This window comes from Hyaena hyaena, unplaced genomic scaffold, assembly GCF_003009895.1.
Source record: "Hyaena hyaena isolate Hyena2069 unplaced genomic scaffold, ASM300989v1 scaffold_478, whole genome shotgun sequence".
NCBI classification, from domain to species: Eukaryota; Metazoa; Chordata; class Mammalia; order Carnivora; family Hyaenidae; genus Hyaena; species Hyaena hyaena.
The window spans coordinates 321,501-337,880 of record NW_024081110.1 but is presented as its reverse complement, the minus strand read 5'-3'; the positions used below and the strand labels follow the sequence as shown (position 1 = coordinate 337,880).

The 16,380-nt window shown below is 37.4% G+C and overlaps 1 protein-coding gene and 1 pseudogene across 1 annotated transcript in view; one reads left to right on the top strand and one right to left on the bottom strand.

Annotated features, from left to right (window-relative positions):
* Positions 1-16,380, bottom strand: part of PCCA (propionyl-CoA carboxylase subunit alpha) — a 410,939-nt gene that overhangs the window by 332,603 nt on the left and 61,956 nt on the right. Inside the window, exons 5-6 of the mRNA XM_039254278.1 lie at positions 12,411-12,524; positions 10,550-10,603 (exon numbers count right to left, since the gene is read on the bottom strand). Of these exons, the coding sequence (XP_039110209.1) occupies positions 10,550-10,603; positions 12,411-12,524 (168 nt within the window). The remainder of the gene's footprint in view (positions 1-10,549; positions 10,604-12,410; positions 12,525-16,380) is intronic.
* On the top strand, positions 4,232-4,327 carry LOC120246664 (annotated as a pseudogene).

Here is a 16,380-nt window from a genome sequence, read left to right as displayed (position 1 = left end):
TCGTTTTCCTACTTCTAGCTTTTAGTGGGGAAACCTCATCTTCTATAGAGAACTCTTTATGGAGCTCCTTTAGATCTAGAAATGTCCTATAAGCTAAAGATACCAAGAGGCTTATAACAAACTATAAAATTATGGTCTTACAGGGAAAAAAATAATGATGGGGAGAGTAAAAAGTTGAAAACATTTTAAAGCTTTAATAACAAGCTGTAGAATTTCTCTGTCACGTGGGAGGGAGCATGGAGCAGGAGTCAGACCGAGACAGGAGCTGCAGACAGGCCTGCCGTCCTAACCTCCTAATCGTTCAGGCGCTAACAGCTGTGTGGCCTGGAGCAACTTGCTGACACTCACCCCCCTTTTACTTCCTCCATCTGTAAATAGTACTGAAAAAATACTATCCACCTGTAGGGCTGTCATGAAAAGCAAATGCAGTTATTTACGTAGAGTGCTTGGAATAGTGCCCTGCACACAATCAGTACTCAGAACAAGTTAAGAATCTGCTAAAGGTAGAAATCTCATCCATTTGTATCATGGTCACAATCAATCTTACTGCTCATACTCTTCATCTAGACTCCTTATTTCCTCCTCGTCTTTCGGTTACTACTCACTTTTAAAACTGCTTTTGTGGACATGTGGTGGCTCAGTTGGTTAAGCGTCCAACTCTTGATACTGGCTCAGATCATGATCTCACAGTTTGTGAGTTCAAGCCCAGCGTCAGGCTCTGCACTCGTAATACGGAGCCTGCTTGGGATTCCCTGTCTCCCTCTCTCTGCCCCTCCCTCCACCCTGCTCACTCTCAAAAATAAAATAAACATTTTTTAAAAACTGCTTTTGCTTTTGAGGCACCTGGGTGGCTCATTTGGTTGAGCATCCAATTCTTGGTCTTGGCTCAGGTCATGATCTCACAGTTTGTCCTCTCTCTGCCCCTCCCCCATGAACTTTTTTTCTCTAAGTAAACAAACTTTAAAAAAACTGCTTTTGCTTATAAATGGTGTGATGGATAGTAATAGCAAGAATCACAATAAAAAAACACAGGCTTTATCTATATATTTCACCAATAAATGCAGGTCCAAATTATAACTCCAGGGCATAAAGATTGCAAAAGTTTACCATTAACAAGTACATATGGAAAATAAATGAGATGATACCAACAGTCACAGACCTCCAATATAAGATTCTGTCATGTGTAAAGAAATAGGAAAAAGATCCTAATAAATATTTGTTAATTACTTTTAAAAATAAAAATGTACTTCAAATGAGCTTAGTGTGAACAGCAAGGGGATTAAGCCACTTCCAAAAGTCTGTCTCATATTTGGAAGTATATATAAACAATTCCACTAATTGGCCAATAATTATTCATGATTATTAGTAAGTAAAGTGGTAAATAACAGGAACTCAGAGATGAGTAAATAAAGGTCCTTGATTTCATACGTAATTATAAGGCCAGAAAAGAATGCCAGAGTGTGGAGGGAAGGAGTAATCAGAGAAATCTTGCTCTGACTAGAATGCTCTTCTCCCATGACATCTCAGCTTAATGGTTGCCCTCTCAGAGAGATTTTTTGGTACCACCCTCTATAAGAGGCCATTCAGTTAATTCATGACACAGCGTTTCTCAAATCTGGGGAGCTTAAAACCTCTTTCATTTTAAAACTCTAATGACCTCAAAGAGCTTCTGTTTATTCATGTTATATCAATATTTACAGTACTAAAATGAACAAATTTTTAAAATATTTATTAATTTGGGACACCTGGCTGACTCAATGGAGTGTGCAACTCTTGATCTCAAGGGCTGTGAGTTCGAGCTCCACACTGGGTGTAGAGATTACTTAAAAACAAAATTAAAAAATAAATAATAACATTTATTAATTTTAAGAGAATGTACCAATTTTTTATTTTTTAACGTTTCTTTTTTTAAAATGTTTATTTTTTGATAGAACACAAGGTGGGTAGGACAAGTGAGAGAGGAGACACAGAATCCAAAGCAGGCTCCAGGCTCTGAACTGTCAGCACAGAGCCAGAACACAGGGTACAAACCCACAAACCGCGAGGCCACGAACCAAGCTGAAGGCGGGAGCTTAACTGACTGAGCCCCCCAGGCGCTCCAATAATGAACTCATTTAAAATTAACGATTAGAATGAACATTTTCATAACAAATAAGTTAGTAAATGTTTTACATTTGCACAGACTTCTGATATATAGCTTAATATATCTGGGTTATCATGTCTGTTCTGCACTTAATCTTTTATAGCATACATCATGTTGCCACAGGAAAACTCTACTACACAATCATGATGAAATGAGTGGGGAAAAACTCAAACATTTTTTTACTTGCCAGGTCCCCAGGTGCCCCAGAACATGTTGGCAGCCAATACTCTGTTGCATCACCCACCTGAATTTTCTTTATAGCATTCAAATTGATCTTTGTGAAATCACTTCTAAGCACCTACCTCTCTGTACTTGAATATAGCCTCATGAACACTCAGATTTTTATCCTGTTCATCTTGAATGTATCTAGTATCTAGAACAATGTCTGGCACATTCCCACTCTTGCCAGAAGATAGGAGATAAACCTCCTTCACAAATAAAGCAAAGGTTTTCCAATTTGTGTAATCCTTCTGCAAGTAATCCACATAGATTTTTGCCCTTTGCTTACACTTTGGTTCTTTGCAATTAAAACCCCCTATACCAAAACAAAACAAAAACCTATACCAAGAGTGGAGAATTCTCATCCTAATATACTAGATCATTTTTCCAAACTGTGCCAAGTGTTAACGGATATCTTGTGAGGGCAGGTAATTAATGGTCTAATAAAATAATGAGACAAACTAAGGACTTGATTTCTCAAATACTTATTCTACTACAAACACAATAAAAATGTGATTTCTTTTGGCAATTAATCTGTCCTTGAGACAATCATGTCTACTTTCAACTAAACACACATAAGAACAACAGCACGGTAAAAGCTCTTTTAGAAATGCAGTCCTATGTAACAAATCATCGAGCAGAAGTTGCTTATGAGACATAAAAAATACTTTAGGGGCACCTGGGTGATTCAATCAGTTAAGCGTCCAACTCTTGCTTTCGGCTCAGATCATGATCTCATGGTTCATGGCTTTGAGCTCCACATCAGGCTCTGCAGACCACTGACAACACAGAGCCTGCTTGGGATGGTCTCTCTTTCTCTCTCTCCCCCTTTCCCACTCATATGCTCTCTCGCTATCTCTCAAAATAAACATGGGAAAAAAAGGTTTGTTTATTTATTTTTGAGAGAGAGAAAGAGAGACAGAGACAGAGTGTAAGCAGGGAAGGAGCAGAGAGAAAGAAGAAGACACAGAATCAGAAGCAGGCTCCAGGCTCTGAGTTGTCAGCACAGAGCCCAACGCAGGGGTCCAACCCATCAACAGTGAGATCATGCCTGAGCCAAAGTCAGACGCTTAACCAACTAAGCTACCCAGGTGCCCCCAAACCTCTTTTCTTCTCTAATTAAAAAGAAATACTTTAATGTAATATCTGGAATAATGAAAGGCACCTCCTTGCGACTCTGGATTAAGCTCTTTTAAAAACTTAAATTATTTTTTTGTAACCAAACTGACATAGTAGGGAGTTTCCTTTTATACCTTCCCTCTGGTCTAATAAACAGTTTGGAAGTTTCTCAAAGTGCCCTTACTATATTTCCAGAATTCCAAATTTTATTTTAGCGACTTTTCTCAGCTATCAAATAGTGAGCAAGCATCTACTGAAAGCTTCAGTAATACAACAGAATTAAAAGCATGATTTCAGGGGTGCGTGGGTGGCTCAGTCGGTTAAGCCTTCCACTTCAGCTCAGGTTATGATCTCATAGTTCATGGGCATGAGCCCTATGTCAAGCTCTGCACCGACAACTCAAAGCCTGGAACCTGCTTCAGAGTCTGTGTCCACCTCTCTCCCTGCCCCTACCCCACTTACACTCTCAGTTTCTCAGAAACAAACATTTTTAAAAAAAATTTTGAAGCATGATTTCAGTCTTCTACTCATTTACAAATTGGGTGTCAATCAACAGATGACAGATAAAAAGTGTGTACAGCCATGGCGCCTGAATGGCTCAGTCAGTTAAGCATCCAACTCTTGATTTCAGCTCAGGTCATCATCTCATGATTTGTGGGTTTGAGCCCCACATCAGACTCTGTGCTGATAGTGCAGAGCCTGCTTGAAATTCTCTCAAAAATAAACATTTATTTAAAAAAAACAGAGAAAAAGGGCCCCATGTATACTAAAATTGGAAAAAAAGGATTATTAGCAGGGCCCCTAAGCAAAGATGACTTGCAAACTCATGAAGAGTTCCATATATTTTTTAATTAGTGGAAAGGGTTATGTTATATAGAATATGCCACAATTAAATACGTATATAATTAAAAATCAAACCAAACCTAAGAATTTCTTCTAGGTACCCTAAAAATAGACCAAAGTGAAAATAAATCTCAATTTCAACTGACTGATATTTGGATCATTAACAAAGGAAATGTACTAAACTACCTCAAACATCTTTAAGGCAAAAATTATGACATTCTCCTATGGAATGTGTAATATGTGCAGATGAAATACACATGACATCTATTAACACAGAAAATCCTGATGGAAATGGGGGGGAGGACTGTACAATGGTAACTTTTTTTTGAGGGGGGGGGTGTCCACAGGAGTGGGAGAGAGAAAGTGAATCCCAAGCAGGCTCTATGCTCAGCAGGAGTCCATCCCAGGAACCATGAGATCATGACCTGAGCCAAAATCAACAGGCGATACTCAACCGACTAAGCTACCCAGGTGCCTGTACAACTGCAACATCTCTACATTTTACATGAAAGGAATATTATCTCCAAGTAGACCATATAAAGTCAAGGATGTACACTGTAATCCCTAGAAAAAACACTAAAAAATATAAAAGGTCTAATAGATACATTTAAGTGGAATTCCAAAAATTAATATAATCCAGAGAAGACAGGAAAGGAGAACAGATGGGGGAAAAAATGAGACAACCAGAAAACAAAATGGTAGCCATAAATGCAGTCACACTAGTAATGCATCAAATGTTAATAAATATTACTGAAATTGCATATTGAAGATGGTTACACAATTCCATGACAATACTAAAAAGCACTGATTTGTTTATTACAAAATGGTGAATGTTAGGACATGGGAATTATATCTCAGTAAAGCCGTTATTAAAGAAAATAAGGTGAAGTACTTAGGTGGCTCAGTCAGTTAAGCATCTGACTCTTGATTTCTGGCTCAGGCCATTATGTCACAGTTCATAAGATCAAGCCACACGCTGAGCCCTGTTTCCGGCTCTTCGATGGAAGTGGACCCTACTTAAAATTCTGTCTGTCTGTCTCTCTCTCTCCTCACTCCACCTGCTCAGGAAGGAAGGAAGGAAGGAAGGAAGGAAGGAAGGAACGACATAAGGCAAACCAAAAAACCTTAATTGTCTAAACACTACAATTTTAAAAAGATACAGATTAGGATGATTTTTTTTAATTTTTTTATATTTATTTATTTTTCAGAGACAGAGTAAGACACAGCATAGCAGGGGAAGGGCAGAGAAAGAAGGAGACACATAATTCAAAGCAAGCTCCAGGCTCTGAGCAACCATTCAGCACAGAGCCTGACACAGGGCTGGAACCCATGGGTCATGGGTGAGATCATGACCTGAGCTGGAGTCGGATGCTCAACCAATTGAGCCACCCAGGCACCCCTAGGATGATTTAAAAAGCATGACCCCTGTACACACTGGCTATAAGAGTCATGTTTTCAATATAAGGAGTCAGATGAAGAAATACATACTGTGCAAACTGTAAGCATAAGACACTTGAGAGTATAGGGGCGCCTGGGTGGCTTAGTCGGTTAAGCGTCCGACTTTCGCTTAGGTCATGATCTCGCGGTTCGTGGGTTCGAGCCCCACGTCGGGCTCTGTGCTGACTGCCAGCTCAGAGTCTGGGGCCTGTTTCAGTCTGTGACCCTCTCTCTCTGACCCTCCCCTTCTCACGCTGTCTCTCTCTCTCTCCTAGAAAAAAAAACATTAAAAAATTTTAAAAAAATAAATAGCCCTGTATATTATCCTCTGTGTGTTTCTAGAAAAGTTGGGTTTATTCTTACCATACGATCTCTATCCTCACCATGTCCACTGCCTGTTATTTTCTCCTGGCTCCTTCCCAGCCTTCATGTGGTTTACATGGTCCCACCTCAGGANTAAAAAAAAAAAAGACACTTGAGAGTATAAACATTAAGCAACCTATCTGAAATCACATACCTACCAAGTGACAGAACAAGAATTTTAACTCTGATTCCAGACTGTGCTAATAACTGCAAGGGGACAGTAAGGAATTAGGGGAGAAGGAAAACTCACAGTATAAAATTCAAGCTATTTTAACTAAGCAAAGAGTAGGAAATCCCAACTGCATCAAATCATAGATTCTTTTTTCTTTAATGTTTATTTTTGAGAGAGACAGCAAGAGACTGGAGAAGGGGCAAATTGAGGGAGACAAAGAATCCAAAGCAGGCTCCAGGCTTTGAGATGTCAACACAGAGCCTATGAGGGGTTTGAACCCACTAACTGTAAGATCAGGATCTGCGCCAAAGTCGGACACTCAACCCACTGAGCCACCCAGACGCCCCTCAAATCCCAGATTCTTAACCTTCCTATTGAAGGCATCCCCAAGTCCCACAAACCTATATAAATTTGGCTTGTCTACACCCTTAAAACTCTCCCTAAAAATAAAGGAGGATTTCGACTTTTCAAGTATCCATATCAGAGCATTTCTACTCAAATCTTCAAATTCAACAAATATTCTAGAAGTTAAACTCTAACATGAAGGAAAAGAAACATCTTCTCAAACATTTCAAAGGACATTCTGTTATATGGGTTTTATGAAGTTACTTTCACAGGTTTTCATAAATTATGCTGAACATGACACTTAAGAGTCACAACTACAAATATACTATAAAATTGTCAGAAGCAAAGAGTTGCCAAACTTTCTCCTCTAAATCCATGGAGACCAGATTCATTCAAGAGTATCATGGAGCAGCTACTGCATGGCTCAGTCTGTTGAGTGTCCAACTTCAGCTCGGGTCATGATCTCACAGTTTGTGAGTTCGAGCTCCACATCAGGCTCGCTGCTGTCAACCCAGAGCCTGCTTCAGATCATCTGTCCCCTTCTCCCTCTGTTCTTCCCCAACTTGTGCTCTGTGTCTCAAAAATAAATAAAAAGCATTAAAATATATTTTTTACCAAAATTTATTTATTTATTTATTTATTTATTTATTTATTTATCACAGAGCACTAAAAGGTATCAGTGATTATACTACAGTTCTACCAGCTCTTTCAAAAATGTATAAAGTGAGCAAATCCAAGTGAAGACAGTTACTTTCACTGCGGACCAAGATCATAAGATCTTGACACAAGAAACAGCTGTTTTCATACCTTAAAAATGGCACGCCAATGAGGGGAAAGAATGGAGCAAAAAGAAAAGAGCCTCCATCAACACCAAAAATAGGCCCCAGCCAAAGCTATCTTTTAAAAGAAAAAAAAAAAACTCACTAACAACCCAGTCTAGTTTCAATCCATCTTCAAAGCAGTTTGGAACATTTACTGAGTATGGAATTTATAACATTTGTTACAAACTATACTCTCACTTACTAGTTATGTGACACTGGGCAAAGCTTTTACTTCTGAGGTGATGGTCTCTTCTTAAAACCAAGGATCATGATAATACAACACAGCTTGTCGGGAAGATTAAGTAAGAATGGGGCCAGTGTATCTGTAGGGTGATATCCCATACCTATTTTTAAAAGCCTGGGGCAAGGCAAGAAATATTCTATGCCACTTCTTTTCTCATAAACAAAATCCTTTGGCAAATAAGAGTACTCTACATGACAAATCTATAGCAAAATTCTCATATACACACATACACACTCACACACACTCAATCCAGAAGTCTATAAATATAATTGCAGTGGTAGTTTCTAGGGATTTAAACTAGGGGCTGGAGTCAGAGGTTCACAGATGGAAAAAACCTTCTTTCCTAACATATACATGGGACTTAAATTAGGAATTTACATTCTCAAAAAAGTTAACATAATAAAGCAAAGATCTATGTCCAAAATGGAAATTGTACTGTTAAAAAAACATATATAGTTAAAACTAGATATTTACAAAATACATTGCAGTAACATTTCTCAACTTTCTTAAGCCATGATATAAATTTCAACAGTCATGCACAAAACATTCAGTGAGTTACCCAGATCACAGCCTACATAGAGATAAAATCAGAGCTATGTACAATTCTGGACTTACAAGGTTTAAGCCTTTCCTTTTTCCTCCTACTTAAAAAAAAAGTTGTTTCCTTTCACTGGACACCTTTTAACAGGATAAGGAATATAAGTGTTCAAAAACAGTGATGAAATGTTATTTATATAAAGAACTTAGCACAGAGTCCAGCATTGCCAGGCAAATCTCCTTAATCTTTATAATTGTTAATAATTAGTAGAGGAGAGAGCTATTATAGAGTATTTAGCATGATATAGTTGAAGCTAGTACTTTTGGGAAAATCAGTCTGATAAGTTTTCATCTCTATTTTGTGAGTTTACATTTTTTTCCCTATTGGGATTAATAGTTTGGTAGATGTATACCTGTGCATAATAATGTAGTTTACCAACTATGACCCATGATTCCAACATTCTTGCAACCACTGAAGCTGGATATTATGAACTCTGTATAATGAAAGGAAAACAATGACTCAGGTATAGTAATCTGCCCATATTCACACTATGCTAGTAGTAACAGAGTCAGGACTTGACATATGTTGGCTGACTTTCAGGTACAGAGCACTTAAAATAAAAACCACTGTGCCCTAGTTGGCTAAGCTGGAAAGAGTGAGAGCACTCAAAGAGAAGCCAAACAGTGAATACCAAATAACTGTGGTCAACTTAGTCAAAGCCCAGAGAAATCTTTCCCCCGAGTTTACAGTGATACAGGTAACACATGGTCAGACTGTAGGAAAATGACTGTTGAACAGCTAGAAACTTGGAAGACAGCATTTTGCTGGGTCTGTCCTTTGTCTTCACTTGTGAGACTGTAATCCATGGCGTATGATTAGAGTTAAGAAGTGTGTTAAGTGCTTTGTAACTAATAATAAAATTCTGAAGTTAGCAAGTTAACCGAGTTTCTTTTAACAGTACTTTTGTTCTTAAAATAGTAAATAAAAGTGATTCATATGATACTGTACTCACTCATAATTGTAAAAAGAACATACACATTTTAAATTGTGATGAATACTAGTCAATTTCTAGCAAAAAAAAAAAGCCTACAATACTTTACATTCCCAAGAACAAGACAATTTTCCTATACACTTGCCTACACTGAGTATTACTGCTAGTTTTTAAATTGTTGGTAATTCCAATGGATAGAAAAATGACATCTCATCACTGTTTTTGAATAGTAATATTCCTTATCCTGTTAAAAGGTTTCCAACAAAAGGAGACAAAATAATACATTATATTTTACAAGCACATTCACAGTTATTATATTCAAATCACTTTTGACATAATGACACAACTCAGCCAAAATTTCAGACAAGAGGCTAACAAAAAAGAATAGAAATGGGTAAGTGTGGATATGCTGCACAAAACCTGGTAATGCTGGACCTTTGGCTGCTTCTATCTCATCTCCCCTCTCCAGGCACCTGTTACCATTAGCTATCTGTGTCACCTTATGCCACAACTCCATTAGGCCTCAGTTTTATCTTTAGGCCCTAGTTTTTAATCTATCAATGGGTTAAAATAGATCATTCTTAACTAGAACTCTAGGATCTTAAAAACTGTCCAAATTAAATTTATGGATTTTAAGTCAAAATTTCCTCTAGAAAATTATATTCATAAATACTTCTGAATCCACAAAAGAAAATACATTTTACAGAAACAAAGTATAACATATTAGAACAGCAAATTAAGTTACCTCCTAGGATAATTGATCCAATGAGATTTTTGAAACATTCAAAATCCTAGTTTAGCACCTAAACATTTAAGTTTTCAGTACCATCTTTAATGCTGTTCAATTCACCTAACCAAGGTGGTAATATCTGGAAAAGACTTGGGTCACAGAAAAATCCTTTCCCAAAACAGATTTGATCTTAAATATCACGATATGGAATGAAAAGGGAAATAAATAGAATCTTACTTATAGCTTCACAGTCAATGCTTGTGTTTTAACAGTAAATCACTGGACTCCCTGACATAGTTAGCTACAAATGTGAAGAGTAGAATTTTTACAAAGTCCATATGGTATATGACAAACTCACTGTCGCCGGTTAGATATAAAGGTGATTTCATAACTCTTCCACTTTTATTTTTCAAATCAAGATCTGGGTTACAGAACAAAAACTCTTCACTTTTTACAAATAATTTTCAAAATTTGATGGGTCAATTAAAATTCTACTAATTCATCACCACCCACATTTACAAAAGCAATACCTTTATGCTGATTTCTGACAGAAGTCAACAGATTCTGGTTCATTATAAACTTACCAGACATTTAGCAAATTCTTTGTTTTCTGAAAGGAATCCATAACCTGGATGTACCTTAGAAATGAAAACAAAATACACTTTCAATTTTACAAAAAATTTCACAAAACCTTTATAAGCAACATAGGGAGTGCATTATTGCACTTATAGCCCAAGGATCTTGAGTAAGGTTACTTCTATATTGGCAGCTCCAACTCACATTCCTGGGTACAGACACAAATTCCAAGAAACTGCCTATGCAATCTTCACTTGCAACACACTACCTCTGTCCTAACCACAATCAGGACCATTGCCCTACACACCTGCCTATGCATCTACATCTGACTATGCTATTCAACACCACCCAAACTCTCCCTACTTCTTCTGAGGCTGCCTTTGGCCACAGGTGTGGAGAAACTTCTAATGGCTGGTGCGTCGAAGAACAAGGTTAAATGAAACCATTTACAAAACAGATGAAAAACTCCTAATTCCCCTTTCTTTACAATCCCAGGAACTACTGCTTTGGAAAACCCTGGGTAAGGCAACTAATGCATTTTATTCCTGATAACATGAATATACTCAACCACTACCCAATGAACAGTTTCTATCAAATCTAGCTAAAATCAAAGTCTGGTTTTACTTTTTCTTTGTACTCTGAAATTTTTTATGCTAACGTGTACTCTACTCTCTCTCCTTGGCCCAGCCCATTTAACCATTCACATCCACTATATGCAATCCTCTCTTATAAGCCACATTGCTACAATTTAAGTTCTACAGTCCTGTCATACCAAACAAATTTAGCCACTCTATCACTGGTCAGTATTGAACGTATTTCCAAGAAAACAAGCCTACTAGAAGGAAAGTCAAATTTTGGGAGGAGCCAATATCATAATCTAAAAGTAGCTACATATCTGACATTTTAAAATGCTTTATGAACATGGTACAAAATTGAAACAACTGCATCACAGGAAAAGTTTCACTCCATCAACTGCATTTTATAGAAACATTTAATGAAAGATTGCATCCTGACAAGCTGTTGTTAAAAGGTAAGAGCTTTATCTTCATTACCAATGATAATAAACTGTAAACATCTATAATATGGGTTCATGAATTTAGTTTTTTATTTAAACATGTATCTTACTAAAACATTCCTTTCAGAAGACATGTGAGCACTAATTGAAGCACTCCAGGCTAATTGCTGGTGTTGGCTGTTTCCATCCAATTTCAGAGATCACTCTGAGTAGTTTGCAACATTATATATAATTAGTTCTCTGATATAAAACACATACACCTCACCAACAACAAAACACTATTTCTAATGTCAGAAGCCAGTTTTTTCCCTGGATGCCATCCCATTCAAAAAGAATTGGACATGGAAAGTATTATTTATTTCTCCATGCAAGTATACTCCACTGACATTATCCAACTGAAATAATTACCAACTGCATAGTTTTTATTTCTGGAAGTGTAACCAGGTGTACTAATGTTAAAATGATTAAAAGAGAATTTAAACAAGAATCTTTTGGATCCTACTTAGAATACAGATTTTTTTTCTTAATCTTATTAGACTGAAAGGGTTAATACTCAAAACTAATTGAGATTTCTTTTTTTTCCACCCTAGCAAATTTGGAAATGAACTGAAACTGCTCCCTGGTGTGAAAGCTGAATCCAACAGCCACCTGCAGGATCAGCGACCAACACTGCCAGATGCTACAAAGCCTTTGATTTCCAGTAGCGAATTCGGCCACATTTAACTCGTATGACATGAACTAACTGCAACAGCATTTTCAATCATTCTTTCTTTTTTTTTTTTCTGAAAACCAGCTCTAGATTTCTGCTCACTATATATGAAACAGCTGCAGTAGATACATTCATTCTGACTCACAGCTTGGGCCCTGGTTTTCTTAATGGCTTCCATGATGGCATCCATGTTGAGGTAGCTTTTACTGGTGGGAGCTGGGCCAACACAGACAGCCTCGTCCGCCATTTTCACGTGAACCTGAAGAGATAAATCTCCGCGTTAACAGATGCTCCCAGCAAAAAGAACTCCCATCACCTGCAAATATACACAAAATTCCAAAACTGACTTTCTCACATATCTTTTCAAAAGTGTACTAAAAAAAGAAAAATGGAACAAAGAAGCTCAGGAAGTATATTAATCATGACATTCATTTATTACAAGCCTAATCACTGTCTAACCAGATAACTTCCATAGTATTCCCTACCAATTTGATTAAATAAAACCCCTTCAAACAACTCTGGCCCCTTATTTGGTTCATCAATACACAAATCTTATATCAAAAACTACTGTGTTACATGCAGCCAGAGTAGCCCAGTATCTTCCTAATAAGCACTCACACTCAGTTCTAAGCAAGCTCCCCAGGAAGTGGGGATAATTAAAGGGACTAAATGAAGGGATATAGTGAGTGTCCCTGCACAGTAGGAGGTCAGCACCACGCACAAATTAAAGTTCACAACTAAAGAGTTCCATATCACTACACATAAGCCACAGATTCTTGACAATCATTTAAATACCCTCACATTTGATCATCATCCATTTTACCTTTACTCCTAGGAGAACTGAAGTGTGTATTAAGTTCTAAGTCTACTCAAAACTTAGAAATATATGCTCCATTTTTAAGACTATTTTAACATTTTAAATCTATTTTTGTTTAATTAAGGGTAGAAATTCACTACTGAAAAGAGAAACTTATTTATTCTTTAAAAATCTATTCTTTTAAAATGATAATGGGATTCATGTATCTTTGAAATGGATTTCCCTAACAGTCTTCCAGTTTAAGGAACTTCTGATCAGTTTAAATTTATTTTACAAAGCAGACATAAAAACTAGAGCACCTGGACATTTATGAGCCCACCCCTCAAAAGTCTAAGATAGAAAATACTTTTCAGGATTGCTATGTTATATTCTTTAGCCGTGAAGTAGTTTTTAAGAAGCACTTTGGTTTTTGTTTTATTTAAGAGAACAAGCAAGCATGCCTGAGCAAGAGAGCGGGGTAGAAGAGGGGTGGGGAGAGAGAGACAGAATCTTACAAAGGGTCTATGCTCAGCACAGAGCCCAACACAAGGCTCAGTCTCCTGAATCATGAGATCATGACCTGAGCCAAAATCAAGAGTCGCACCTTTAACTGACTGAGCCACCCAGGCACCCCAATTTTAAAAACTTTTGAAACTTGGGGCACCTGGCTGGCTCAGTCTGGTAGGTATCCGACTTCGGCTCAGGTCATGATCTTGCAGTTGATAGGTTGGAGCCCCACATCAGGCTCTGTGCAGGCAGAGCAGAGAGCCTGCATGGGATTCTCTCTCTTCCTCTCCCTCTGCCCCTCCCCCACTTGTGTTCTCTGTCCAAATAAACTTAAAAAACTTTTGAAACTCAATTTCATCATCACTGTTGTACTAAATGCCTGATGTGACTTTACTGGGTTGCTAACACAAAACCAACTACATTCAAGCCACATAATAAGAGCAACTTCTTACTGCCTGTGATGACTAGGTGGATTTATGTTTCAAGACCATCAGTATCTTGAAAAACATAAATTCCTTTTTATATACTTCAATAATATGTAACAGTCATGGAAGAGTTTAAACAGAACTAATCAATTAACTAGGATGCTGAAGGTTACAAGTTTCAAAGACAAAAATAAGAGATTGTAAGTATAAAGTAAAGCAGTCTTCAGAAACTTTTCCAATAGAAGGATTTTAAAGACTATTAATTTCCTCAAGCAATTAGTTTTATATTTTCAATGTGTTTATTTAAATAGGAGAAAAGTACATGAACTGGCCTTTTATTTTCCAAATAATAATACAGCAGAACAAAGTGTGGTTTTTAACTTACAGAGCTGAAAAAAAATCATCTTCCTCGTTGAGTGGTTTTTTTTAATGACTTTAAAGACTTGGATACAGTTAGGTTAAAAATTGGGTCTGAATTTCAAAACTGAATTAGCGGAAATTTTCATGTTAGTCCATTAGGTGCCTAAGATATGCTTAGAAAAGAGACTCTGCTTGCTCAAAAACACTGCATCTTGGTGTTAAGAAGTACACTAAACCAGATCTGAATGAAAGCTTTTAAATACCTTCTAAACTAATTAATACAGGCCTGAGAAAGACAGAGAAGACAAGCAGCTTTGAAGACGTTCCATCATATTGCAGGGTTTCCTGAAACCTATCCTCAAGAAGATCTGCAGTCAAGTGGGCACTCTCAATGACGTCCACGAATACTTGAGTTTTCTCTGGCATATCATCCAATGGGAACATGACACAAGGTGGGACAAGGCCAGGATGACAGAATGTAGATTAGATGTGCCCCTTGCCAAGAAGGGCAAGGTTTCATACAATCTATCAACACTTCAGTACCCACCAAATCCAACCCAGTTCTTTAACGTTACCAACAAGCAAATGTCACCCTTCAAGACTGAAAAGGTAGGGGCACCTGGGTGGCTCAGTCACTTAAGCATCCAACTCTTAATTTCAACTTGGGTCATGATCTCACAGCTTGTGAGTTTGAACCCACATCGGGCTCCACCCTCACAGTGTAGAGCCTGCTTGGGATTTTCTCTCTCCTTCGGTCTCTGCCCTTCCCCTGTTCTCTCGCTCTCAAAATTAGTAAACTCTTTAAAAAAAAAAAAAAAAAAGACTGAAAAGGTAATGAAAAGAATGCCAACTGCATCAATCTTAATTTGAGGAACCAGGGAAAAAACCATTTTTTAAATATTTTATTTAAGTACTCTCTACACCTAACATGGGGCTCACACACAACCCCAAGACCAAAAGTCACACACTCCACTGACTGAGCCAGACAGGTGCCCCTCCCCCCAAAATTTTTTTTTTAAAAAACCAGATAAAATCCTATTTCTTATGTGGAGGGGGGAGCCTTTCTCTCTATTCTATACAATGTATCCGAAGACATACAAATGTCAACAGACTAGCATTCTGGCACATCTTTCTAGAAAGGCAATCCATCCCTAGAAAATAATGAATGAGAATGATTTTTTTTAAGTCAGTAAATATTATATTTGCTTTGGTTCCATTTTGTAAAACTACATCTGTAACACCATGACACTTTATTCATGATTATTTTGGGATGGCAGAATTAGTGACTTTACTATTTTTCTTCTGTCATAACTTTTATAATTTGCAAAGTGGCAAAGCCAAAAATTAAAAATTCTAGGGAAAAGAGAATAGGTTTTTACTAGCTGCAAAACTCTCAATTTCCTAAAATCCTATTTTCTTATCAGTAAAGGGAACTGTCTCAGAATCAATCATGGAACCAAAGTATCTGTTGAGTCATTTGGCAGGGATGCATTTCTGAGAATACAGTCAAAAGCAAAGGAATGAAAAGAAACAGGACTAGAACCATATTATCTTACTTTGACTCCTGGAAGAAGCATCCGGGAGAGATGGGAAGGATGGAAAAGGGGGAAGGAGACATCAAGTATGAAAACAAAAGCTTGATAAGAGCAATTATCAATGTACTATGACCACAATGAAAAGGACTGTGGAATGGGGGGGGGGGGGACAGAGTTAAGTACCATTGGTTGTAAAGGGTGGGAGAAACAAAGCAATAGCTGAGAAAAGGTTTGAAGTGTTTTGTCAATTTTTGAGCTTAGGAAATACTTGAACAAATGTCCTTAAGAAGGTACTCTCTGGAAAGTAAGGAGCTTAAAAACACTTTAGAGATGAAATAATTCATAGTAAAGGGTTTTTGACAAGCAAGTGTCAGAGCTAGGAGGTAAGGGGAAGCAGGAGACAGAGAGAAGATAGAGCTCATCACACACACACACCAATATAAGACAGGATTGAAAAAGAAAAAAAGAAGGAAAAGAAGACAGGAAAGACAA